Below are 27625 nucleotides of genomic sequence, written 5' to 3' on the forward strand. Positions count from 1 at the left end.
ACAATAGATCAACATATTTAGTTGATCAAAGTGAAATACATGTACCTATTCTTCATTTATACTGTGCAGTAAAAATATTGGAGTGTCATGATACCTGACTACTATTTTTATTTAAAAAAAAATTATCCTTATCAATCATACCAATATGTGGTTTCTTATACCTAGTTACGATGGCTTTAAAACACCTGTTGTTTCTCCCCTCGCAGGTCAAGGCGTACCATCGGCTGAAGGAGGAGGCCAGTAAACGGGCTGCCACCCTGGCTCAGGAGCTGGAAAAGTTCAACCGCGACCAGAAGGCCGACCAGGACCGCCTCGACTTGGAGGAGAGGAAGAAAGTGGAGACGGAGGTAAATAACTGCGGATGACTGCTTTGTCTGTTACATACCCAATTGATTGAGCTTACTTGAATGCATACAGCCCACTATTGAATTGTTTCTTCCCAGGCCAAAATCAAACAGAAAATACGTGAAATTGAGGAAAACCAGAAACGTATTGAGAAACTAGAAGATTACATTACCACCAGCAGGTAAGCTTCTCTTATTTTTGGATTGTTTGAACATGTTTTTAGATTATTGATTTATTTTTCCATTATGTTCCTTCATCCACTGTTTTGCCTTGTTCACCCCCAGGCAGTCACTGGATGAGCAGAAGCGCATGGAGGAGGAGCTGACGGAGGAGGTGGAGATGGCAAAGAGGAGGATTGATGAGATCAACACGGAGCTTAACCAGGTGCTTAATAAATCCACAAGGAAGAAAAAGCAAATAACTTCTCATGTGATTTCAGCTATATTGCTATATTTGCTTTCACTTGTGTTACCTTGTAACCTCATGCTGCATTGATAGCTAATTCATGTCCTAGAAGTGATCAGGAGAAAACGAGGACAAACGCAAATGCGATCAGAAAAATAAATGACCGTTAGCAGTGCCACCATGCGCCGATATGTGGCACACCCATCTGTCACCTAACTTTCTGGAACTGACGATGCTGTTGATCATGAATACACCTTTGTTTGAGATGTGAAAATGTCATCTGGGAAAGGCTCTATAATAAATTAAATCATTATTGGCGGTTGCTGTAGGTAATGGAGCAGCTGGGAGACGCCAGAATCGACCGGCAGGAGAACAGTCGCCAGCAGCGCAAGGCTGAGATCATGGAGAGTATTAAGAGACTCTACCCCGGCTCTGTGGTAAGACAAGGGGGACAGTATGGGGACACTATTATGTCATTTTCCAGTCATTGCAGGACAGCAGTTGTTTTTATATTCTATAATGAAAATGTTGACTAAACTTTGATAATGCTGCTTTGTTTTTCTCCAGTATGGTCGTCTGATCGACCTGTGCCAGCCCACTCAGAAAAAGTATCAGATTGCCGTGACCAAAGTGTTGGGCAAGAACATGGACGCCATCATTGTTGACTCGGAGAAGACTGGCAGAGATTGTATTCAATACATCAAGGAGCAGAGAGGCGAGCCCGAAACCTTCCTTCCTCTTGACTACCTCGAGGTGAGTACACAGCGGTCCAGATGGTTGCGTATTTTTGAGTGGTGAGAGTAAACACCATCAAGTGTCAATCTTAAATTCTAACATAAAACGTCAATGAACTTGAGGAAGATGTTTATGTCGGACATGAAAGGTATCTAACAAAAGTCACGGGACTCTCCAAGTTTAGAAGTGGATCAGGACCCCAACTGCATAAAGATGTCTTTATTTTGTGCAGATGTCAAAAAAGGTATTACATGTGTCCACCGCTGTCAAATGGAAAATAAAAAGATTAAATCTCCCTAAAGCGATTTCCGATCATGTCTTATTATTTAATTTGTTCTGTTCATTTAACAGCTACTCACCAGTACCTGGTTCAAAACTAACTTCATTCATTTCTAGCACTTGAGTTTTAAATGTGCTTTCTCTTGTCTTATCTCAGGTAAAACCAACAGATGAGAAACTAAGGGAACTGAGAGGAGCCAAACTGGTGATTGATGTGATTCGCTATGAGCCTCCCCACATCAAGAAAGCCCTCCAGTATGCTTGTGGCAACGCCCTGGTCTGTGAGAACGTAGAGGATGCACGAAGGATCGCCTTCGGAGGGCCATACAGACACAAGGTATTCCACTTAATTTAGTCAATTAACTAACGTTTTAAATATCTAATCAACATTTTGTGCCTGGAAGGTGAAACAAGGTCCACCCGTTTCATTTTTGTAGATTAGAATTGTGTCTATTCCTCCACCTAACCTCTCCTTGTGTCCCTGTCTCCAGACTGTAGCCCTCGATGGTACCTTGTTCCAGAAGTCTGGAGTCATCTCTGGAGGAGCCAGCGACCTGAAGGCCAAGGCCAGGCGCTGGGATGAGAAGGCAGTGGACAAGCTCAAGGAGAAGAAGGAGAAACTCACTGAAGAGCTCAAAGTAAACCTTCATTTCTAATGCCCATCTCCATTTGTCTATCAGAATATCTTCAGTCTGAATTAGATTTTTATCTACAGTCATTTTGAAATATTGTCATTTGAAGTGAATTTGAAACTATTTCCACGTATCGCCTGTTGTTTGTAGGAACAAATGAAGGCCAAGAGGAAGGAGGCCGAGCTGCGTCAGGTGCAGTCTCAGGCCCATGGTTTGCAGATGAGACTCAAGTACTCCCAGAGTGATCTGGAACAGACGAAAACCCGCCACCTCTCCCTCAACATGCAGGTACAGCCCGTGCTGCAACCCTCTGCTGCCTATTCTGTTACTGCTGTAGTGACGGGTGCATTTAAAATGGATCCTTTTGTGTCTTGCAGGAGAAGTCCAAGCTCGAGAGCGAGTTGGCAAACTTTGGTCCTCGCATCAACGACATCAAGAGGATCATCCAGTCCCGCGAGATGGAGATCACTGACCTGCGAGACCGCATGAACTTGGTGAGACTGACGCTAAGTGAGGCCCATTTAGAAGCCTGTCTGTGGTTATGTAGCATTGCAGTAATCTCAATATACATGTTTTTCAGGTGGAAGACGAGGTGTTTATCGAGTTCTGTAAAGAGATTGGAGTGAGGAACATCAGAGAGTTTGAAGAGGAGAAGGTGAAGAGGCAGAATGAGATTGCAAAGAAGCGGTGAGTGCAGCGACGAGTCACTTCAAGCGCCAAGTCTTGTCACATTGTTCTTTCATGTTTTGCTGGTCTCCTACGTTGTTTTAACCTGCACGTACAACATGTCACTTCAGCCTTGAGTTTGAGACCCAGAAGACCCGCCTCGGAATCCAGGTAGACTATGAGAAGAATCAGCTGAAGGAGGACCAAGAGAAAGTTATGATGTGGGAGCAGACCGTCAAGAAGGACGAGGCCGAAATAGAACGACTGAAGAAAGTAAGTCAACGAATAAGTAAAGTGGAGGATAAAGTCGTTACTGATGTTCTAGTTCGTCGTGTTGATTTTCACTTGTGTGACTCTTCACCGGTCCGCAGGAGGAGCACAGGCACATGAAGATCATTGATGAGACAATGGCACAGCTGCAGGACCTCAAGAACCAGCACCTCACCAAGAAATCTGAAGTCAATGATAAGAACCACGACATGGAGGAGATCCGCAAAAAACTGGGTGGCGCCAATAAGTCAGTGGCTGCAAACGCATCCCATACGTGATATACTAGAAGATAAATATTACCATTGCGTTGTTACAAATGTTCTGTTTGTGTCTTCTTAGGGAGTTGACTCATCTCCAGAAGGAAGTGACGGCCATCGAGACCAAACTGGAGCAGAAGCGCAGTGACCGTCACAACTTGCTCCAAGCCTGCAAAATGCAGGACATCAGGTTGCCTCTTCGTTCTGGAACAATGGATGATATCAGCCAAGGAGAGGTACACACAGACCCACTCGTACAACCTGTCACACTGTTTCGGAGAGAAACCGACAATGACCTTTTTATTTTGTTTACTTAATGCAGGGGAGCTCCCAGACAGAGGAGTCCAGCAGCCAGAGGACGTCCAGCACGGTTCTGGCTAAAGAGGCACTCATAGAGATCGACTACAGCAACCTGTCTGAAGACCTTAAGGTAGACGTCTCGTATGTATACGGTCAAACTGGACCACCTGCCCTCATCATATTTACAGGGGATTTCAGCTTTGTGTTACTTTGTTTTCTAGCTGATAGTAATGATGATAATGAAGCACATCTTTCAAGAAAAGACAGCACTCAATCATTTACAAAATAGGGAGTATGAAGAGATGGAATCTATGTAGTCAAACGCAGCTATTGTAACAAACTTAACATGACCAGTTATTGGTGATTGTTAAAACGGCACAGAAAAGAAACAATCCTCGAGCTCAATATGAGGGATCCAGCTGCTTCCTAATGCATTCATTCAGGTTTAAACAGACAGGAGAATGTAGCTAAACCAAGTAGTTCCCATAACTAGACATTAAGTCATTGCACACAGTTTACAAAAACAAGGACATCGTGTTTTTTTCTTTTTTCTTCACATCCTTATGAACTGAATCTAAATCTGCAGGACGTGGACAATTGTTTTATTCATCATCAGTATGTATGATTTATGATCCATGCACTTTAATTTGAAATGAAACTCAGTTGTTGACAACATACAGGCGAACACCTTGACTACTTCAATCCATATGGCACTGAATCCTATTTAAAGTTAAACAATGTGATGTGGCGTATCATTGCAATGAGGACATCTTTTCTTACTGGATCCACTCTAATACCCCGGCCCCACAGGACGCTCTGTCAGAGGAGGAGATCAAGGGGGAGACGAACACACTGCAGCAGCGTCTGAACGAGCAGCAAAGCATTCTTCAGAGGATCAGTGCACCCAACATGAAGGCCATGGAGAAGCTGGAAAGTGTCAGGGACAAGTTCCAAGAGACCAGTGACGGTGAGAGGGGAAGATTATGTTGCAGGGTGGCATTGAGAGAGAGTCAGATGAGTGAGATGACTGTGCCGACACCCTTTTTTTGGAGTTCTTAATAATTGTAGGCCTTTGTGATATCATGCCTTATTCCTCTTCCCCGCCCTCAGAGTTTGAGGCTGCCCGTAAGAGAGCCAAGAAGGCCAAGCAAGCCTTTGAGCAGATCAAGAAGGAACGGTTTGATCGCTTCAATAACTGCTTTGAGTCTGTGGCCACTAACATCGATGAGATCTACAAGGCCCTCTCACGCAACAGCAGTGCCCAGGTATGGCAACTCAAATCAAGTTAATACACAATTAAAGCTGCGAGCAGCGATGGACGGGATGCAGCTTGTGCTGCATTCACAAAGAATCTACACAGCACAGATCAGCAACCGCTTTTACATGGTTTGTCCCTCTTTTGTAGGCTTTTTTAGGCCCAGAAAACCCAGAGGAGCCGTACCTGGATGGCATCAACTATAACTGTGTGGCTCCAGGAAAGAGGTTCAGACCCATGGACAACCTGTCTGGAGGAGAGAAGACTGTTGCTGCCCTGGCTCTTCTGTTTGCTATTCACAGGTGAACCAAAACTCGAGGTCAAAGTTCTATACGCGTCTTGAGTTATTTACAGCTGGGAAATGATCAATAACATGTTTCCTGCTCGTCTCTAGCTACAAACCTGCTCCCTTCTTTGTCCTGGATGAGATTGATGCTGCATTGGACAACACTAACATCGGCAAGGTACGTGCCCTTTAGTGACTTCATCACTGCGATGTAAACACGCACCACATTTTACATTTTACACACTAACCACGGCTCACATGTTCCATTTTCCCGTTTCAAGGTGGCCAACTACATCAAAGACCAGTCGGTGCTGAACTTTCAGGCCATCGTGATTTCTCTGAAAGAGGAATTCTACACGAAGGCAGACTCGCTTATCGGTGTTTATCCAGAGGTGTGTATCTCAATAACATTTATCAAAAGTATGAAATAACATAAGCATTCCACATCAAAGCAGATATGTTGCTCTTAATTCATGTCCCCCATTAAAATGTCTGTCGCTTACGGTAAAGGTTTTTTTCCTGTCGCTATGGGCCGTCGTACATCTGCACCAGTAGATGGTGAAACTGTCATTTCCAGGCTTGTTGATTTAGTGTAAATTTGGCAAAATATGTCAAAGAAATATTAACAAATATAAACATGGATTCTGAATCTGTAAACCTCTATTTTGGACCAAATCAAGTACTTGTATAAGTAATTATTTTAACATACAGCTGCCAGTAATAATTCAATTAATCCACATTTTAGAAATCTGCTGTACACATGAATAAAGTATTAACTGCTTTTCTTTCTTTCCTTCACAGCAAGGAGATTGTGTCATCAGTAAAGTGCTTACCTTTGACCTCTCCCAGTACCCCGATGCCAACCCAAACCCCAATGAATAATCCAAGCTCCCCCACACTAGCATTTTTGGCAAGTTGGGTGTTCTTTTGATACTCTCTCTCGCCTGTGAGCCTATTCTGTAGACCCAGATTATGTATTCCTTAGGTCCCACATGTTATTTCTTTGTTTTTTTTTTTAGTTAGGTATTGTTTGAGGTATGCTAGAGTACGGAGTTAGTGAGGCTTTCTCTTGTTATCGGGGGTTGTTGTATGGTCAGCTACAACCAGGATGTATGTACATTTATAAAGGCCTGCCCCGTTCTAAATTTGGCCGTCATAATCCATGAAATGAGTTCTAATCAAGTGCAAATGACAAGGAATCAAACAATTTTAATTGACTGTAGAATTTGTATCATGTGGTAAAATGTGTTGAATTTACCTGAAACATGTTTTCTCAGAGCTTTTATACTTTTCAGCCCTCTTTCCAGTGGTGTGCTCTAAATACTTCCCTCTCATCTGTTGTGTTTTCTACAAAATATATTTGTTTTCGTGTGCTGTTTTTTTTTTTTTTTTAAAGCTTAATCAGGAAACTGTTGTTACAGTATGGTGGAAACATTCCCTTGTGTTATGGCTGAAGCGACCGCTCAGTAAGCTGCAACTGGCAGAGCTGTAATGAGATCATGGAGCTTCATTAAAGATGTCATAGAAAATGTGCTGAGGTTTTTCAGGTTGTACGAATAATGAGTGATAATCTGAATCAGCTTTAAGAAAACGGTCAGGCCTGCTTTGTTGCTTATTTCAATAAAAAAATTGAATTATTTATTTCCCTTTTCATTTTGTTTACTTTAACATTGTAATGTAGTGCTGAGTTTGACAGCTTGGTGAAAGTTCTTTTAAATAATGTTCTTCTTGCTGAATTTCATAAGAGGGACTTTGCAGAACTGTCTCAGATTTCACACTGACAGCAAGAAAGGCATGCGCCTATCCGTGTCATTAGTTCTGAGTGTTTAATAATAAAACTAGGGCCGGGACTTTAGCGCGTTTACGATTAATTAATTACAATGTGAATTAAGATTAATTAATTACACAAAAAATAACACATTAAACATTTTTACGCATTTTTGCCCCGCGGAACGTTTCTTACTGGATGAGTTTCGGAGGACCGATTATACTGGAGCACCAACTAGCGTCCATGACTTCAGACAACAACAAACCACAGTGAACATGAACGAAGAAGCTGACTGACATTTATAAAAAATCATAATGGGATATTGCCCCAGAAACGGATTGGTGCATCTTGGTTCATCCTTCCTGCATTGGTAAAGGCACAAGTGAGTTGAATTTGTATGTAACAGAATTGGAGGGTGGATGCACTAAAAAGGGAAAACAAATCTACACCCTGTGCCAGACTGTCAGTTTAAGGTTCTCCACAGGATGCCCTGAAGTAGACAAACATGTGATTGTCTTGAAAAATGCCCTCAGAAGCTGTAATAAGTTTCATGTCAGTGTGACCACTGAATGAGACACATCCGGCCTTCTCTCCCGTCAAAAAGGTGGAACCTATAGGCTACGTAGCATGGCTAATAAGTGCTAAAAGCAAAGCAATTAACATCAAATTTAGTCAATTCATCATCATTCAAAAGATTCTTCATCATTCTTGACAATGCCATCATAACTCAAGTGACCGCGCCTTGTGTTTCTGCATAACCCCTAGGGTTCACTTCTCTGAAACAACCAGTGGGGACAATGCCCCCACAACTACCTCCACGGTAGTGCGCTCAAGACTTGGCAGGAGCGGGATTTGAACCCACTGGCGGCGCTTACAGAGGCTTTCGGCTCCTTCTTGCACCCCTACACTACCAGTCCTGGTCACATTTGGGCAACTTTGATTCTCCTATTTAACCTTGAGCATGTGAGTTAAACCTCAAAACTCTTCTTAAATGCTATTTCCACATCTGGGCTTGAACCCACAACCTTCACGCGGGTAACCCAAGACTGGGCTTGAACCCACAACCTTCAAGTGCAGTGCAGGGGCTTATGTCAGCAGCTCTTCCGCTGTGCTACTTCACCACACACTAACCAACCCTTTGTTTGTTGTATTTAACCTTGAGACTGCTACTCAAACCTCTTTCAAAGCAGAAGTGATGTCTGCATGAAGGGGCATGAACTCACAACCTCAGACAGCAGGTTGGAGCCTGCAGCCCTTCAGTTGTTCCCTTGTGCTACTCAAGCACATGCCTCATTGTGTCCGTTTCTCATATTAGACCTTGGGATTGTTTACTAAAGCTCAAAACTGTTTCAAAGTTTACAGTTTGAAGCCCTGACTGCAACCAAACCCTCCTTCTGAGAGAGCAGGTTTGAACTGAGGATCCTCCACACTTCAGCCTTCCTGCTATCTCCCTGCACTGTTCCACCACACACCTGTTGATGCTTTTGAATCCAACCTCAATTCTCATAGATTCTCAGGCTGGAATCCGCAACACAACACACTTGTCTGCTGGAATTGGTTGAACTAATTAATTAATTACACAAAAAATAACACATTAAACATTTTTTGTTTAATGTGTTATTTTTTTATCTGAATTTCTGAAAGTACTATATTTCTAAATATGCTATTTCTACACTTGTCTGCTGGAATTGGTTGAACAAAAATAAAAATCCATGTGAAAAAACTTACTTCTCACTGTTCTCAGGTCAAATATTTATGCAATTAAAGTGCGATTAATTTCGATGAATTAATTACAAAGCCTCTAATTAATTAGATTAATATTTTTAATCGAGTCCCGGCCCTAAATAAAACCAGTTGTGGGTGGATTTGTTTGCAGAAAGAAAACGAACACACAAATTGGATGATGTATTTATTTTTGCCAATGTAACTTACTAACATAATGGCTTAGATGCTTCAAGGAGACTTGAGGTTGAGCAACAAGGTTTCCTCAAGGTTCCAAGAATTGTGCAACACCGTGTATGTCTAACACCAGATGATGCTAAAACAAGTCCTGCATGGCCTGGCACTGTTTGGCCAAAAACTGAATCAGGTACATTTGTGAATACATTTTCTGATGTATGAAGAAAACTGATCTGTATGGCTACGTGTCTGTAAATGGTAGATTTGACGTATTTATGTAAATCAAAAACGTGACTTAAAGCGACTTAAAGTGACTTGGAGAAAAAAAAAGAAGAAAAAAAATCACATGCACTGCTTTGTCTTCAGCATCGCTTTAAAACAAACACTTTAACAATGCAAACTCTTCGGACAATTATTCTGGAGATTCAATGTACCTTTATGTTCATAAAAAATAAACCTCAAAAAAACCTGCTGATACCGACTGCACATTAAGATTATCGGTGAGCAGGAGAAGATTCAGTGAACGTCCCTTTTAACACACAGAAAGTCCTAAGTGACCAGAGGGCGGCGCTGAGCCATCGGGACGCCGTTGTCTTTGCAGCACCGCGCTCCGCTTAAAAGCGTGTCCCTCTGGGCCTGGACTGAGTCGGCTGCCCGCTCCCTTTTTGTCCAGTGGGTTGTTTTGGCCTTCGGTGAGTCCACTCAGCTCACTCGCGTGGTTGTCCCATAGCTCATGAGGAATGGATAACTTGAACAAACGTTACAAAGAAAGAAGCGCTGCAATCTGTTTGCTCTGAGATAAGTTGGTATTTTTATTACAGTGCTTTCTATGAAATCTGAAAAATGAAGGTGTCTCATCATCAGAGATATTGTTTCTCCTTTGTTAAGTTTCAAATCACTTAACGGTACATGAAGCCTGAGCCGACCTGCCTTCAGGCTACAAACAGACTGTTACAAGGGAAACAAAGTGAGGTGAGGTCGGGCTACCTGCAGGTGGAACAATCACAAGATAACCACACTAACTCCAGGGGAGGGTCTTCTAGACCTCGGAGTGGGCCTCCTGCACGGAGGGGATCAGGGGGATGGGACGTCTCTTTCTCCTCGCGGCGGGATCTGGCCGTGGCCCCGTCAGCGCGGCGGGAGGAGGGGCCGGCATGGGACGTCTCTTTTTGGCGGAGGGGACGCCGCGGGCCCGTTCGCCGAGGACGCCCGCAGCCACACTCTCCAGCTCGTCCACAGTTGTGTGCATGGCGTCGGCCATCTCCTCCTTAGTCACAGAGACGAAGCGAGGGTCTTTGGCCAGCGAGGCCAGACCGCCCTCTACAAGCGCCTGGTACACAAAACAACATGGTGTCCAATTTCTTACCCGACATTTTTGAATAATGTTAATGCTTTGATATTTTATTGCACCCTGGAGATGAAGGCGTGCAGGCTCAGCTACAGAACCACATCCATGAGGTCAGTATCTTTCTCCAAAGGAATGAATACAGCTTACACTCGACTTCTCTTGTGGAAGGTTTGTAATTAACAAAAACTGGTGTAGCTTTTTTTTGTCCATATAAACTATATAAAGTTATCCTTTCATGTGAAATGTTAGCAATCCACATTGCAGATTTCCAGATTTCTCAAACAAATGAAAACTTTGTTACTTTTCAAATGGCCCAATAAATGATATCAGTGCTAAGAAATAGGAGTTGATGATCCCTTAATGAAATGGTGATTAAAGAGGTGGGGGGTCAGTGCTCACTCACCTCCTGAACCAGCCGGTCAGCTGCCGTGCTGGAGCTCTCACTCTGACTGTCACCATAGCTCGGCTCATAAGGGAACTGCAGACACATCGTAGGCATCAATGGATGGTCTGCATAAGCTGTTCATCATTTCCACGGGTCATCGTAAAATAAAAATATTACCTGCGTTTTGTCTGTTCTCACTTTGAAGTTCCAGGAGCGCAGGTTACCTTAAGGGAGAAAAAAAAGCAATGAATAATTATGAAGAGCAGAGGAATCCATCTCTTTATCCGTCTGCACGGTTCCTGCTTCTTTACTAGATTTAATATGAACATTATTCAGGGAACATGCAGTGTGCAAACCATGTGTATAAGAAAAGTGTTGTGGGCCAACGTAGAAAATGGGTCTAGACTTTGCCTCCCTTTAATGGGATTCACATTCAACTAATACATTTCACTGATAATACATATATTTTAGTATTATTAGCTCGTCGTTCATCTGTTAAGCACTTTGAATTACCTGCATCCTCACTGAGGTTGTAAAACTCATCGGCACTGCCTTCTCTGTCGAATGAGAAGCTGGAAAAACAAAAACAAAACGTCACACATGGCGATGGTTCACTGCGAGCGTTGGTTATCTGCTCTGTGTGTGTTTGGACCTCACTCTGCAAAGGCGTTGTTGTTAGTGTTGCTTTTGGGTGCGGTAGAGGGGAAAAAGTCAGTGTTGGGCGTGAAGGCAGCGGAGTTCGGTGGGGACTCGGGCTGGCTCTCTGAGAACATGAGGGGCCGCTGGCTGGTCATCTGCTGGGACTGGACGTCGACAGGCTCAGTAGAGGAAGAGTCCACCCGGTGGCCAAACAGGCCGTGCGTGCGCTAGAAACACAGATGATCGAACTGACCCGTCAGTCTGCAAATAGCATTTGAAGTGTGTAACTGTTCTTCCAAAGGCAAAGACAGATTTTCTCACCTGGTAGATGCCTTCTTCTCCAGAATCCTCCATAGCTTTTTCCATTTCATCCTCATTCTGCAAGTCTCCAGAAATTGCCCTGTGCATCTCTGGAGCGACCTCATCATCAATACTCCTTAGGCCCGCCTACAAAAACATGGAGGATGTGGCCAAATGGAAAAAGAACCCGGCAGCGTGTTAACAAGGAGAGGTAGAAGAGAAGCAATTATATTGCATTATATGTATATAAATCATAAAAAAGTGCAGTATAGTGAGTCAATGTTTTTTATGAAACTATCAGTGTTCTACTTTTTAAATTACAATTACAATTGTTTTTTGAGAAAAATCCCCAAAATGTCATAGTATAGTATGATATTGTCATGAAAAGGTCATGTAAAAATAAACGTTCAACAGTTCATTGGCATAGTATGTTGATAGGATAGAATGTCGGAAAATATAAAAAGACCTACAACAAGAACAACAACAAAATGTCGAAAGAAGTTGAAAGAAATCTTTGCAGGGAATTTCAAAAGATTTCATTAAAAAGGTATACTATAACACAGACTTATTGAAAAGGTTGAAAATGTTTGTTTATCCATCCAATTTATCCATCAGTAATTTCCTGTCTGGATGACTGTAAATACTCGCTTGCCTGGATCTCAGGGCCCGAGGCGCTCTTCTTAGAGGGCCGGTAGCCATAGTACTCCTCCTGACGCTTCAAAAACTTGCGTAAATGATCCTGGAGGAGGAAGGTGGAGTAGAATTTCCCCACGGTCACCTCATCATCTATAATCAGACAAGTAACACTGCTATCAATGGAAAATTAGGGGATTATTCTGTAAAGAAGGTATTTCACAAAGACTCACCTCCAATCGGCGGGATGACCTGGTCCAACAGTTTCATACTTGTGCGTTTCCAGATTGATTTAATAATGGCTCTCAGCTCCTCGTTGGCCTGCTCAAAGTTACCTGTTCAGAACCATCCATGAAACATTTGATTCCACTTTTGCACTCGCAGTAACCACATACATTGTTTGATGTTCTGTACCTTCTGTTTTGATCTTGAGTGCCGTCCTGACGAGCGCAAACAGGGTGGCGTTAAAGGTGACGGTGCCGTCGCTGTTGAGGGGCATGTTCATGCCAATCAAGCGCTGCGGACAGGGTGTTGCTTTTTACTACTAGTCTACCTATGCAATTTTTAAAAATAGTGCATTTTTTAAATAAGGTAATATCATTGCTTCATCTTCCATACCTTTTCATTTCATTTTTGGTATTCAAGCGTATGGTTTACATTTTATTTTTAATTGGTAAATTTTACTTTCAGAAATGCATGTGATCTACATCTAAACTAAACCAGAGTAGGTGGCATAAAAATAGGATGAATTTCTGCAAAATAGTATTCCATAATAAAACAATGTAGTATATCATATCATAAAAATGTAAAAAATAAATGTCATAGTATGGTATTCCATAACTATTATGTTAACGGTTGTCATAAAAAAGTCACAAATGCTGATGAGTTGTTTGTATACTTGCACCACGTGGTCTTTGATGCTGTCTATGAAAGGACTGTATGTACCTTACACGCGGCCCGATGAGGACAGAACTTGCCAAAGCCGAGTGGAGGTTGGATGCGTCGCAGCAGCGTCACCACGTCCAGATGCTTGATTCTCCCCCTGTGGAATGAATAAATAAATAAATGTTAATCTGGCCAATTCATTTCCCTGGTGGCGGATTCATAAATGAAGGGTCAGGCTTACGTGGCTTCAGGGTCATATTCAGCCCAGATCTTCTTAAACTCATCCAGATGGTGTGGACCGAGAAGTGACCAATCTCGGGTCAGGTAGTCAAAGTTGTCCATGATGACAGCTACAAACAGGTTGAGGATCTGAGGCAGGTGAGCAAAGAAGACAAGGCATTTTCACCCCGCTTTGAACTGCCTGGGCAAAGAGTTTAAAAAAAATTAAATATAATAAATGAATAATGACCAACAGCTGCTCACCAGGAAGGCACAGAGACAGTAGAAGCTGAGGAAGTAGAAGACGGCAAAGTTGGACCCGCAGGTGTACTCCTCACCCGGCAGAAAGTCAGACTTGGGGTCACATTTCTTCCCGTACATTGAAGCCATCATGACCTCCTGCCAAGCCTCTCCAGTAGCACACCTGGGTCATGTCAACCAAAAGTAAGATTCCGTCCCAGTTTCTGACCTCGCGGCCAATGATCCGAGCTCGAAGACTCACCGGAATAACATCAGAACGGCCTGAGGGAATGTCTGGAAGTTGTTGTTGCGGTTGATTTGGGTGCCATCCACTAAGGCCACCTTTCCAAAGATCTGAAAGTTTGTCCGCAAATGGGTGACAAATACAGAGCCGTGTTTAGTGGCATTTGCACAAAAACGCATTAACAACTACAGAGGTTGACATGTGTTTGCATCCCCAAAATACAAATATAAGACTTGTGTACCTGCATCCCGATGACAGCGTAGATAAAGAAGAGCATGATGATGAGCAAAGCCACATGAGGAAGAGCCTGCAGGCACAAACACTTGGGGTCACTCTCTTGTATTTCAACGAGTTTCTTTTTAACAAGTCTTTAGTGATTCGAGGGCTGCAGACCTGGAAGGATTTAATGAACGTCCACAGCAGGTTCCGGATGCCCTCTGAACGGTTCAGCAGCTTGACCAGACGCATCACACGGAAGAGTCGGAAGAACGTGATGGACACTGAGGCGTTTTCAGACGCCTACAGACACAAAGGCCGCAGGATTTGAGGAGAAGGTGCCTTGAAAAGGCAAAGACTTTGCTGCCTGAGTTCAGACTTACCGCGATTGCTTGCAAAGGATTTGTTTCCTGCACACAGTAGGGGAAAAGATTAGATACTGTAGCAACATGGGACATGTTTGATAGAAGTTGTGAGACCATGAATTAGAGGTACATAGCAATGACCTGTTAAACATCATGAGGTGTGATTTACAATCCCAAATCAGGGTTAATTATTAGAAAGAATGTTTCCACCTTTGATGAGTTAACGCCTCCAGGACTTACTTGCTGAAGATCAACTGCTATTTCTATCTCGTGCAAAATAAACTCTACACAAACTTTATTGTCAAGGTATTAAAGCTGAACCCTTGCTCCTGTGGCAGTGAGAGTGATTACCATATGGGAGGGACCAGTGACAGAGCAGCAGCTAGGGGCATGGTGGAAGCTATGGCAAAAAAAAAGCCTAAAACAATGTATGATGTAATAATAATGTATTTCAAGAGGAAGAAAAATGACAAACACACAGACACAGGACACCACAAAGTAAACTAAAAAAATACTGATAGCTTTCCCTGGTAAAAGTCCTGCACAACCAATCTAGCCACTGCTGCTACTTGCTGTGAAGATATAGTCAGTGTTGAGCCCTCGTAGCGTTTTAGTCACTTCCCGGCACACAGCATATCAAACACGTTTAGGTCCCGTTTCACGTCTGCACCGCAAGACGGACGGTGGAAGAGCAAGCGATTCGCTAGAGGTTCGAGCCACACACCGTACCGTGGTACTAGAGGTTAGTAGTAAACAACGTGGAGTGCTCACACAGCAAACTCATGCAGCAGTGCAGTGCAGTGAAGATCAGATATTTACAGCGCAGCCATGGAGACAGTACAGTCCACCACTGGCAGCCAGGGCACTCTGTGGAGGATAGACAGATGAGGAGTGAGGTGCGTGGAGGACAGAGGATGGAGATGGAGAATAAGCAAAAGATGAAGAGAAAGAGGGAGGGGAGGGAGGGGGGGGGGTAGAGGAGATAAAGAGCAAATAGGAAAGGGTGTGAAACTAGACAAAGAAAACAGAAATTACTTCAAGCTTGTGTATGTGGATGGAAAAAGGTGAGTCCAATGCAGTGCAACAGCTGAGAGAAACAGTGACTGACCAGAAGAAAACAAAAATACACTGGATTTGCGTAGCTTAACCCCATAAAATGAGAAAAAAAAACTAAAATTCGAGTCTTCAGACAACACACAAATATCTAATCACATAAAATGATGGAATGGCTAATAGTGGGAATGATGGGAAGTCTGGAGCTTTGGTAGAGGAAATGAGGCGATGAGGCGCTGTGGAGGCGGGCCGCTGGAGAGCCACACACAGTCCAACAAAAGTACCGGCCGCGTTCTGCCGCCAACAATCATCACGCCCTTCTGCGTCAGAGCATTGAATAAATACATTCGGTCCATTCAAGTCGGATCCCACCATTGAATGGGAATAAAACAGGGACTTTCGTATACAACACCTGCAACTTGAATCCGAAATAGCGGAATTAGTTAGAATGCATCACACTCACGTCGACTTCGCTGAGAATGACATCAACGACGCTACCGATGACGATGATGAAGTCAAAGACGTTCCAGGGGTCTCCAAAGTAGCCCTGCACACAGACGGGGGATCACTGGCACAGGAGAACATTGGATTTGGGTGGAAAATCCTTTGAACCACAATAGAGCAAAGCGTGTTACCCTCGCTTTGAAGGCCATGAGCTTGAGAATCATCTCCACAGTGAAGAGCACGGTGAAGATCAAGTTCAGAGTGTCTGACAGCTGGGTCACATGGTCGGACTGGTTACAGTGCTGTTCAAGGGAGAAAGAAAAGGATGATCTCAACAACAACATCTATGAATTGGATGCAGCTTTACAACAAAATGTAGTTTTATGAAGTAACTTGAAGGAAATGAAAAGAAAACATTTTCTCTCATCATGGGACTGTACTGAGCATCCATAAATAAACCCTGTATTTTGAATTTCAAAATACTGTATTTTCAAAATGTTCTCATCAATTTAACAATAAATGTTTTTCGGTTGCAACATCCTCTTAATTGACATACCTGCATCCCCAGACACAAGGTGTTGAGCATAATTAGGAAGAACATGAGGTATTCGAAGTAGCAGGAGGTGACAATGTACCAGACTCTGTACTGGTTTGGGTTTTTGGGGATGTAGCACCTCAGAGGCCGAGCCTTCAGGGCGTACTGCACACATTGGCGCTAAAGGGGAGGCAAAAGGTTTCTTTTAAGACTTTTATTTTAAAGACGTTTTAAGAATTTTACTGGAAATGAGTGTCTTAGGATACCTGGTTCTTGTCCAGCTCACAGTCCTTGTACTCCTGCTCGCCCTGCTCCTGGAAAGTGACAATGACGAAGCCCACAAAGATGTTCATCATAAAGAAGGCGATGAGGATGATGTAGATGATGAAGAAGATGGACACATCCACGCGATTGTTGAAGACAGGACCCATGTCTTCAACATCTGAATCCATGGCTCTGTATAACAATCTGGAAACCAATGGAGGGATGTTGTAAGGTGAGGTAAATGTTCAACACAGAAGATCAAAGATCAGAAATCTCAAAATGCTAATTCAAAACAGATTAAATGTTTCATTCAGTGTATGTATATATATATATATAAACATATAGTATATGTCCAATGCAATACTAAGATATTCTGTCATAATAACTCAATCAAACAGAGGTAAAAAAGAGAAGAAGAACACAATTCATCAAAAGGAACTTGACTTACTTTGGCCAGCCCTCAAATGTGGAAACAGTGAAGAGCGCCAGCATGCCGTTGAGCACATTGTCGAAGTTGAAGTCATTGTTGAGCCATTCTCTCTGAGCCACCACTATGTCTTGTAGGGAATTCTCAGTGTGCTTCACGAAGTCTCCCCTGGGAGAAGATACGGAGAACGGGGACTGTAAATAGCACTGCTGTTTTCAATAGATGTAATCCATGCTGTGTGTGAGGTGTCCTCCTTACTGGCATTCCTCCCCTGTCATTTTCACTGGGTCTGTGCAGCTGTAGAATTTACCCTGTGAGGATCAGGCACACGTTTAGTACATGAACATTGAGTTATGGTGGACTTTTTGGGAAAAAGGAAACTGAACAGTATCATGATACATTGAGTAACAACATCAACTTTTTTTTTAAATACCTTGAAGAGCTGCACTCCGATACAGGCGAACATGAAATTTAGCAGCATGGTGACCAGGACGATGTTGCCGATGGTTTTGATGGCCACAAACACACATTGGACCACATGCTGTCACAAAGAAACAATGACCATTTAATGCATTTGATGTGCTATACTGAAGTACCAGTTTGGGGTATTGTACTCAACCACATAAAGTATTGTACTATCTTAAACTTATAATTACTAGAAAGTTTTAGATAAATATTTAACGTAAACTTGTTCACCAGTAGATCCAACTTGTGAAAAGTCTATGTCCTGTATGGGGCTCAGTCATGTATCAGGTAAAGTACTGTTACTTTTGGTCCTTTAACTAAAGTTTTTTATAACTTAACTACCACTGGAAACCGAGAGTATTTATGCACGCGTCGTACCTTCAAGCCTTTGGCTCTATTGATCGCTCTGAGAGGCCTCAGCACCCTCAGCACCCTGAGGATCTTCACAACCGAGATGGCACTGGATCTGCGTCCAACACAACACAACAAGTCTCAAAGCGGCTATGTGGCACATATCTATCGAACGGGGCAATGCCACGATGTTTACTCACTCCATCCCCATTGAGAGCAGGGAGACTCCGACCACGATCAGATCCAGGATGTTGAAGGAGTTGCGGCAGAAGGAGCCCTCGTGCATGAATGCTCCATACACCGTCATCTGTCGTTCAGATACACGCGGTAACACGCGTTTACCCAAACACATCAGTGTTTCGTCGTGCTTCTCAACCAGTCAGTAAGGCTTTTTTCTCGGTTAGATATATTGGATATTAAAAAATCCACCACATTACCTTCAGCACGATCTCAATGGTAAAGACAGTTGTGAAGACAATGTCAGCATAAGCCAGTATCTGGAGGGAAAGCAGAACGGTTCGCTGTCAAATGGTGCCCTTCTTTTACCTGATAATGTGCACTGGTAGACCTGCCTGCTACCTTGTTTCGGTACGACTTGGGATCGATGGGGTCCTCGGCTGCCAGGGATATGGAGGACAGCAGGATGAACAAAAGGATTAAGTTGGTGAAGGACGAGGCGTTTATGATCTTGTAGCACAGCTTACGGATCCTGGATACCAACAAATGTGCAAAGACATTCAGCCAAAGTTCAATCGGTTCACTGATGGGCTTCCACGATACCGTATGAGAAAGCCCTGTCGTCCTCAGGTAGGTGTGGCCGGTTCCTACTTGTTCTGAGGCCCGAAAATGTAAAAGGAGCTGGCTTCAGGCAACGGAACAGCTTCTTCCTTCAGCTGCAGGTCGGCCATCGGTCGGGGCCGAGGACTGATGGGGATATCAGGCTCTACCTCCTCGTCATCACCTACCGAGTGGCAGAAAACAAACTCAAATGTCGAAAAAATACAGAAAAACTGAACTAACATTTTTGGAAATGGGCAAATCTCATGTTCCTGCATTCATGCATCTATTTTGAATCACTTTATAGACCTTATATGGTTGTCAGAGTAGTGTGAAAAGAGCCTAATTTTAGACTCTTCTATAAACTCAACTGAGTCTAATTTTAATGAAGGGTTACTATACTTATACTGTAACTAAATCACTGGTAAACAGCCAGTGGAATGAATATCAATTCCTGCGATCAGGGATCGCCTCGAGCCACAACTACACCGCTGACAAATGTGAAAGCATCAAGAGTTCAAGGTTAAGACGTTTGCTACCTGGGAAATCGTCAGGTGGGAAAGGATCTTTCACTTCGTTCACATTGGATTCGAACTCGTCAATTTTGAGCTGCAAAAACAAAAACATGTATTGCAGCCACTTATGTTCCTGATTAAGATAAAAATGACTGATGGTCCACATGTGACATGGAACCAGAAATAACCCGAACCTTGGCTGTTGTGGGCATGCCCTCCGTCTTGGATCTCTGCTCTGCCAGTTTCTTAGCTATCCTCTCCCTGTCTTCATCAGTCTTCTCAGGCATTTTGGAACTAGAGGGGAGGAAAACAAGGGAACAACAGAGTGAAGTCTACCCACGAGAAGACTTTTACAATCGCACCGATGTTAAATCCTTTTACTCACCGCAGTAACTTTCTTCTCATCTTCTCTTCAGCCTTGTCCTTCTGGGCCGAAGTTAGACTCTCAGCCTCTGCCAGGTTGTCGACGGCGATGGCCAAGAAGACATTCAGGAGGATATCTGATCGCGCTAAGCTTAGGAGAACAGACCCCGGGTTGTCTTTTTCTCCTCATCGCTAAGTATCCGAGATTTGGCCACAACTCAATATAAACATTTGAGCCCCAAATAACGTATCCCAATTTTGGTTATCGACTGTATTAAATTGCCATGAAATGTTGTTCACACCCGTTTGCCCCTTTGGGATGAATTATAACAGCTTCTGTGTTCCCCGGTTCTATTGTTTAGCACCGATATCACACATCTACTCCGTTTAGTGCTAATTTAGTGCTTGTTACTGTTCTTTAATGTTCAATCAACAATTCTTGTTTTGAGTTTGTTTAATTTTAACTATGTCTCTGCACTTTACACTTTGCTGCTGTAAACTTCCCCTCCGCAGAAGGATGATCTAATTTTATCATGATTAGTCAATGATAGACAACTAATCCAGTTGCATGCCAGTAGATTTTTGGTGAATCCTAGATTACACTGCAAGTGCATGTGAAGGATACAGTTTCCACAGACAAAGAGGATGATGAAGTAGATGGCGACCAGGATGCCTGGAAACTCAGGCCCTCCATAGGCCATAATGCCATTGTTCATTATGGTGGTCCAGTCCTCTCCTGTTAGGATCTGAGAGACAGAGTTAAAAAAACAATGGGGATTCATTATTGTCCAAAGGATGATGTACTGGAGATTCTAATAATAATGGTACACAATGGATGATCAAAGTCAGAGCATCTATCTGTCAGTGCCTGGTCTCACCTGAAATACACTGATGAGGGCCTGAGGGAAGTTGTCAAAGTTACTGCGGCTGGGCCTGTGGTCGGTAAAGTTGAATTTCCCCCCAAACACCTGCATTCCCAAGAGCGAGAAAATGACGATGAAAAGGAACAGGAGAAGGAGCAGGGAGGCGATGGAGCGCACAGAGTTGAGGAGTGAAGCCACAAGGTTACTCAAAGCAGTCCAGTGCCTGCAAAAGAGAAGAAAGGAGATATTAACTGACATTGACTCCCACTTAATGCAACGTGACCCCTTGAGGAGACAGTTCTTACTTTGTGACTTTAAGGATCCTCAGCAGTCGGATACACCTGAGTACAGAGAAACCCAACGGAGCCAAGATCCCGAGGGAGAACATGATCATCTCCAGGATACCGCACAGCACCACAAAGCAGTCAAAGCGGTTAAATAGCGACATGAAATATGCTCTTGGACCCAGAGCATACATCTTCACAAACATCTCAACGACAAACAGCACCAGCAGCATGCGGCTGGCTCCATCTGATGAGATGAGAGAGGCGAGAGAAGAATGGATGAAGCTCGGAGCGATTGAGTGCTCTACATCATCATAACCTGATCACCCTATTCACTGACCTTGTAGGGACGTGAGCCAGTCGGGCTGGTGGTGGTACTCGGTTGCTATGGTCAGGGTGTTGAGGAAGACGAGGAACATCACTAGCCAGTAAAAGCTCTTGGTTTTCACATACAGCAGACACTTCATCCTGAAGAAACGGTTCCAGCGACGAGCCAGGCGACTAAACAGAACAATGAGCTGCGTGAATATTGCATGTAAACATGGACACATTCGTGTAAGTGCGGACTCACTAGTAATAGACAATGCGGCCTTTGCCTTCCAGGTCATACAGGCTGTCCGTATCAGAGTCGCTGGTCAAAGGCAGGAGTCCTAACAAGAAAAGAACAGTTGTAATTCAGCATCTCTTTACGCGGCGGGTCCCGAGGTGGATCGCGGTGCTGACCTTTGCCCTCTCGGTCGGCATCCAGGACCTCGGCGTGAGTGATCCACTCCATGTAGCCATGCACGTCCTCGTCCAGTTGCTGGCGCTCTCGCAACTTCTGGAACTCGCCGCGTGACCTGGCCTTCTCTCGCTCTTTGGTGAATTCGCTGAGTGCCGATATAAAGAAAAAAGTCAAAGAGGCGAGGGGTTCCGACATCAGAAAGGACGGAAGATCACAATTGTCCTACCCGCTGAGCACGCCGAGCACCAAATTCAGCACGAAGAAGGAACCTAGCAGAATGAGGGGGACAAAGTAGACCCAGGGCCATTCGTTTCCCATGGCGTCGTTAACCTGAGAGACAAATCTCTGTCAGCCACAAACAACTCATTCCTCACAGAACACTTTATACAATATTTACCCAAAAGAATAGACCGAGGTAACAACCGAGAAGATGTTCGAGCAGTGACTGACCCAGTACAGGACTTTGGTCCACCCCTCCATGGTGATACATTGGTAGACTGTAAGCATGGCAAAGCCGATGTTATCGAAGTGTGTGATGCCATTGTTGGGCCCCTCCCAGCCGGGCCGACACTCGGAGCCGTTGATCAGGCAGCGGCGCCCGTTACCAGCCTGAGCACAGGGCGCAGGCGCCTCGCCTTCTGCAAGGGAGTACATGCCTGTGTGCAAAAGAGAAGAGATGCGGATATTTATAACGTAGTTTCAGAAAATGATAGCTGGTAATATAGTGTCAGATTACAAAAGAAAGCCCAAATGAAGCAATGTCGATTGCGCCCTTTATACTTACTTGTGCCAGTGTAATAGCAGGTTTTATGCATTTTGCATTTGAATAGCTCCAATCCCATGATGGCATAGATGGTGACCAGTAAAAAGACCAGAAGGGCAATGTGCAGCAGAGGCAGCATGGCTTTAAGGATGGAGTTCATCACCACCTGCAGGCCTGAACAGTAAAACCATCACAGCCAAATGAAGTCTCAGCAGCTGTTCTCACACAAACTGTATTTTTGCTCCTTTGGAAGAGGCTCTTACTGGGGACTCCAGAGACGAGGCGCAAGGGCCGCAGCACCCTGAAGGCTCTCAAGGCCTTCATGTCGAACCCCCCGCCCTTCTCCATTGGCACGCCTGCTATCTTATTGATGGTATCCAAGGCAAAGGTGAAGAGACTGTAGAGAAATATTATATATAACCATAAGCGTCTACAACACAAATTAAGTAATCAGTTGTACAACAGTCCAGATGTTACTGTAACATATCAAGTGTGCAACACAATGTCCATGGCAGTTTCATATGTGTTTAAACTCTGTGGCAGAGGTATCCACATGCAGCCCGGAGCTCATCTTACCCCATGAAGACGATGACAAAGTCCAATATGTTCCAACAGTTACGTAAATAGGCCCCTTCGTGGAAGACGAGTCCATACGCCACTATCTTCAGAAAGCACTCTAGCGTGAATATGATCAGGAAGATGTACTCCAAACTCTCCTGCAGCAAGACAAACACATGCCTGGAAATGACATTTCATAAAGCTTACACCCTGTAGGTTCAATTCTTAAGTAAAGTAACGAGTGATCGAACTTTAGAGGCCTCGTCGCTAAATGTGATGCAGATAAAACATGACCTCAAGACGTTTAGGGGATTGTCATGAGCTTTGTCTGGCAGTTTATGACAAATCAAACCGTTGCCCTATATTTGAAATGTTTACTTCAGGTGGTAAACAGAAAAATATCAGGCATATCAAATAAAAAAATATTTTTTTCCAATTGGGACCCCCCCATCTGTAATTTCTCATCAGATACAGGGCTTTAGTCACTGCCCCGTGTTTGCTTACATTTATCATCATTAGATGGACACTACTTCTTTGGTTCTTCATTGCTGAAGTAAATGCAGATTGTGTAAGAGAAGGAGAACATTACTGAACTGAACTTCTGCGCTTCTGCATTGTAGTGTATCAACTTCACAAGCCATCATATTTACAGTAAATGTAGCTTAAGCGCAAATTCAGTCAGGAAGACAACCGGTCTGACTCTGTTTGCCTCCTTTGTAATTGCTCTATCAGCTGATTGGGGGCGTGCACATTTGAGTAACCACTCAGATTCTACACACTGTTTCCTTAAACCAATCACGTTGTCGTTGTCAATCTTTAAAAAGTGTTCTCCTCTCTGTTGGCGTCAGCTGTCATTTCAGCATGTAGCTGAAGCAACCCTCCTCCACCCCAGTCACCTCCAGTTGGCATCAGCATTGTTCCTGGTTCGTCATCAGGTTGCTGCTATTCCTTACACCACCTCCACCAGTGTCTGGACTCCAGGGGGATTGGGCTTATTGGACCTCACTATCCCTGCCTTCGGGGATAGTACGTCATGAGGGAGTCCAATCGCCAAAGACTTTGCACAATTCATATTTTATGCTTGTGTAATAAATTATTGTATTACTATTAAACAAGTCTCTCCTGATTGAAATGAAGCAACATCCGTGGACTCACTGCGTCACGGAGGGCCACTGCCCGGGCCGACATACTTGTAACAGCAAAAAGGGGGGCGAACAGCTTTTTTTTACATGGTTCACCTCTGAGGAATGGCTCAGTGGGAAGGAAGGAGGATTTGGCAAGTGAGCCAAATCAAAGGTATCAAAGAAATGGTGTCAGTTTCAGGTTCCGACACCTGATGACTTCATGAATTCAGATGCCAATAAGCTGGATAGCAGCGTAATGACGTGTTGAAAAAGCCGCCTCTCAGACAGCGATCTGCATGTGACGTCTGCTCATGGAGCCTCCTCCATGTCATAACACCAGCGTCCGTACAACCTGAAATACGGTAGACTTTGGTAATTGTCTTCACTTGAGCACGTAGAGACTTTGCAATCCACCCCGGGGTGTTATACGTTCCACTTCTGATTCACTATCCACCTCCTCAAAGCACACAATTAACAACACATCGGCAGCATGTTGTGGTCATACACCACGCCACTGGAAAGTTCTCTCTCCTTTGCAGGAGCGACTTCATGAGAGACGCCATCTAGAGGGAAAGAAGCTCCCTTCGGCTTCTTGATTCATTTCCGACCCTATTTCTTGAATTATTGTGTTTTGCCAAGAAATAACACCCAATCAAACACTGAAATCCAACCATCCTAAAATATCGACTCAGATGTAACAGTACTATTGTTTATATATACGCATGTATATTACATTTAGTAGTATTATCTTTTATCGACAGTTTCTGAGCTGGATGATAAACTGTTGGATGGCATTTTTCTCTGCCGACACTGCTGGGATTAAATTAAATTAAATTAAGAACTGAGTTGTGTCTAAAAAGGTTTGGCACTAAAACCGTTGACCAGCTGAATCCCTTGTGTGTATATATATATATATATATAGTGTCTAAATATGTTGGCTCATAGGAGTCACATTGTTAACCACAGCTGCACAGTCATCCACTGCTCATGGTGAAAGTACTGCAGACCATAAAGGAAATATTTAGTTTCTTTTTCCATGTGTAGAAAGCCTCGTAGAGTCTGGGTCACACATCGAAGGAAGGCTTTGTGTTCCCACTCTTACTCACCAGGTTAATGTTGGTGTTATTGCTGTCTTCTTCAGGCATTGGCAGGAACACGGCCAAAGCAATGCAGTTTGCAAAGATGGTCAATAAGATGATGATCTCAAAGGTTCTGGGAGTGTAAACTCAGGATCAAACAACACACAAGAGGGACTGCTAGTGACCACAGTGACCAACAACATTTTACCAAGGGATGCAAATTACGTGGAGTAACATGAGTTCTGATGAGTTAATTGTATACCTGTCCAGTAAATACTAACAATGGATGATTAAGAAACCATTTTACAAATATGTTTTGTAGAGTAATGTATCAAATCAAATAAATCAAACTGATTATATTAATAAGTGCCTCTAAATGCCAGAAATATCATCCCTTTTATAACTGGTGGGTTAGTCACAGCACATGTAACCCTGCCTGCGGTGCTGCTTCATTTTCGCCCATAGGGGGCTCTCTGGGAGAATTCCCCTGCCAGCTCAGCATCATGTCGCTCTGTGACGCGGACGGACAGCTGCACAGCCCAAGAATATGACCAAATGATTTAAACACGGACGACTCATCAGAAAAGAAAAAAAACACAACAGTTCAGTCATTCTATATACTATATTGGATATGAATTCATCCGAGTATTGAGCATTTTCGAAGTACAATTGGAAGGATTTATGGATATAGTCCATTTTATAGTTATTTAAGTACAAGCATGATTTCAGTAACTTATGACCTGGACGTAAAGTTCAGAAACTGTTAAAAATATACCTCAATGTGAAAAAAACACACTCATCACTGTTCTTTTGCGATATTAGTGCAGTGAATAGATGTGTATGATTAGTTCTTTCTATTTTTGGTTGTAAAATATGTATTTTACAGTAATGATAACAGCAGGAATCCCCTGTGTAGAGCCATAACATCACTCAGCAGCCGGCCTCGTGCTGCGGCTTCAAGCCCCGCGGAGTGGCAGCACTTCAGAGCCGCTATTTCCACATTAAAATCCGAATGTCAGCCGTCAGGACGCTAAGAGGCGGAATCATTAACGGTCTGCCAGATGTAAATAGAACAGAAGCTCTCCGGGGTGAAAATACAAGGCCTACTAATCAGACTTTGATATCGAGCCGGCAAATACGTAACAAAAGTCTTAACACTCTTCAGGGCCGCCTTAACACAGGTTTGAAAGACGCTTGGCTTTGGCGTGCCGGCCTCAGGTGAGCAACATGGCCGACAATTAACAGGCCTGCAGACGCTTCATTTCTGTTTCTCTCGGGCTTCTTAAGCACAGTACGGTCGTTAGTACCTGGAGCGGCACGCATACTGCGCACTCGGGAGTAAACTACTTCCATTTGACGGACACATTTCTAAGGTAATATCCACTCAATATCATAGACACTAAGGTCTGTGAGTTGTGTGTAGTGTAGGCAGGTGTGTGTGTGTGTGTGCGTGTGTGTGTATAAGGTATAAAGGATACTTCCACTCCACAATGCTGGTGCAGGCCTTGCGGAAGGGATTCTTGAGGTTGAAGAGGAAGAGGGTTCTGGCGGGCCGAGGGTTGCCCCCTGTGGCCTGCAACTTCTTCAGCTTTTCCTTCTGCTTCCTCTTCAACTCCTCTTCATTCATGATGACCAGCTTGTCATCGGCGTTGGCTGCCATCTTGGCGCTTCAACCCGGGGGGGAAAGCTCCCAGTCCCGTAGAGGTTTGTCTTTGTACTGAATAATCCCAAAACCGAGGGCCGTTATATCTCCCACCGTCGAAAAAGGCCCCCCCGAGTTCCACACCTGCCGATCCTGGGTGCGCTCCTCCGCCGCCTGCTTTGTCCCCCCCCCCCACGCCCCCGTCACCCTCGGACTGTCTCCCTCACGCAGAGCCACAGGCCTCTCCTCCTGGCTCAGGGCCTCTGACAGAAAACTCCCCCCCGGCAGAGAAAAATAACGAGCCCAGAGTGGCCGGAGGAGCAGTTGGCCCTGCTGTAGTTTAAATTTAGACTGTGAGCCACTGACAGGCCATGCTTGGGGATGGTTATGGAGGGTGTGGGGGCGGTGTAAGGTAGAAGATGGTAGACGTGATCAAGGGGAGGTCGGGTCGGGGGTAGCGGTGGCAGACAAGAGAACATAGTGGCAGAATAACACCATTAGAAGCTTCTCAAAACAGAGTCAGCTGCTCTGCTGCTGGACTCTGGAGTTGAACCCTAAACTGTGAGGAGAGAAATACACACGGATATGTCCACCTTAGAATCTCAGGCTTTCAATCACTGATTACATGTTGGACTTTATCATTCTGAATCCTTTGTGAAAGAAATGGGAGGCTTTGTGACATTTTCCAATTTTGTGTTTTGTCATTTTAAGATTCAAAAGTGCTCAAAAAGGGGAGTGTCCAGCTAGCCAAGTGGTTACTTGGCAAATACCTTCAACATCTTAACACTGCATCTGGCCTTGTCATGACTCCATGCTGGATGCT

General features: G+C 43.9%; 2 protein-coding genes across 3 annotated transcripts in view; one reads left to right on the plus strand and one right to left on the minus strand.

Annotated features, from left to right (window-relative positions):
- smc1a (structural maintenance of chromosomes 1A) overlaps nucleotides 1-27625 on the plus strand; it is a 128579-nt gene that overhangs the window by 3071 nt on the left and 97883 nt on the right. The window contains exons 7-26 of one of the 2 annotated variants that reach the window (XM_037478048.2): nucleotides 207-347; nucleotides 444-526; nucleotides 630-729; nucleotides 1080-1187; nucleotides 1318-1503; nucleotides 1922-2101; nucleotides 2256-2402; nucleotides 2547-2684; nucleotides 2774-2890; nucleotides 2977-3083; nucleotides 3194-3335; nucleotides 3434-3579; nucleotides 3672-3825; nucleotides 3912-4019; nucleotides 4700-4856; nucleotides 5000-5154; nucleotides 5295-5446; nucleotides 5539-5608; nucleotides 5712-5822; nucleotides 6232-7069. In XM_037478048.2, the coding sequence (XP_037333945.2) occupies nucleotides 207-347; nucleotides 444-526; nucleotides 630-729; nucleotides 1080-1187; nucleotides 1318-1503; nucleotides 1922-2101; nucleotides 2256-2402; nucleotides 2547-2684; nucleotides 2774-2890; nucleotides 2977-3083; nucleotides 3194-3335; nucleotides 3434-3579; nucleotides 3672-3825; nucleotides 3912-4019; nucleotides 4700-4856; nucleotides 5000-5154; nucleotides 5295-5446; nucleotides 5539-5608; nucleotides 5712-5822; nucleotides 6232-6312 (2583 nt within the window). In that variant the 3' untranslated portion in view covers nucleotides 6313-7069. Of the gene's footprint in view, nucleotides 1-206; nucleotides 348-443; nucleotides 527-629; nucleotides 730-1079; nucleotides 1188-1317; nucleotides 1504-1921; nucleotides 2102-2255; nucleotides 2403-2546; nucleotides 2685-2773; nucleotides 2891-2976; nucleotides 3084-3193; nucleotides 3336-3433; nucleotides 3580-3671; nucleotides 3826-3911; nucleotides 4020-4699; nucleotides 4857-4999; nucleotides 5155-5294; nucleotides 5447-5538; nucleotides 5609-5711; nucleotides 5823-6231; nucleotides 7070-27625 lie in introns of those variants that run through there. The other variant, XM_062564568.1, reaches the window with a different exon arrangement.
- LOC119221886 (dihydropyridine-sensitive L-type skeletal muscle calcium channel subunit alpha-1-like) lies at nucleotides 9419-26979 on the minus strand. Its single transcript, XM_037478047.2, has 45 exons — nucleotides 26639-26979; nucleotides 25188-25293; nucleotides 22976-23115; nucleotides 22663-22796; nucleotides 22421-22573; nucleotides 22087-22292; nucleotides 21863-21966; nucleotides 21636-21781; nucleotides 21484-21562; nucleotides 21253-21413; nucleotides 20934-21159; nucleotides 20644-20851; nucleotides 20391-20511; nucleotides 19788-19902; nucleotides 19597-19696; nucleotides 19427-19496; nucleotides 18939-19071; nucleotides 18690-18819; nucleotides 18548-18607; nucleotides 18311-18417; nucleotides 18138-18225; nucleotides 17728-17835; nucleotides 17553-17605; nucleotides 17316-17462; nucleotides 16870-17071; nucleotides 16625-16783; nucleotides 16260-16370; nucleotides 16088-16171; nucleotides 15391-15438; nucleotides 14590-14616; nucleotides 14384-14509; nucleotides 14232-14297; nucleotides 14009-14100; nucleotides 13771-13930; nucleotides 13529-13656; nucleotides 13348-13444; nucleotides 12817-12919; nucleotides 12636-12737; nucleotides 12422-12555; nucleotides 11791-11916; nucleotides 11488-11696; nucleotides 11344-11402; nucleotides 11008-11054; nucleotides 10849-10923; nucleotides 9419-10427 (listed from the first exon to the last, which is right to left on the minus strand). The coding sequence occupies exons 1-45, from the start codon at nucleotides 26818-26820 to the stop codon at nucleotides 10137-10139; spliced, it is 5523 nt and encodes a 1840-aa protein (XP_037333944.2). The 5' UTR covers nucleotides 26821-26979; the 3' UTR covers nucleotides 9419-10136.

This window comes from Pungitius pungitius, chromosome 1 (genome assembly GCF_949316345.1).
Source record: "Pungitius pungitius chromosome 1, fPunPun2.1, whole genome shotgun sequence".
In the NCBI taxonomy this organism is placed as follows: domain Eukaryota; kingdom Metazoa; phylum Chordata; class Actinopteri; order Perciformes; family Gasterosteidae; genus Pungitius; species Pungitius pungitius.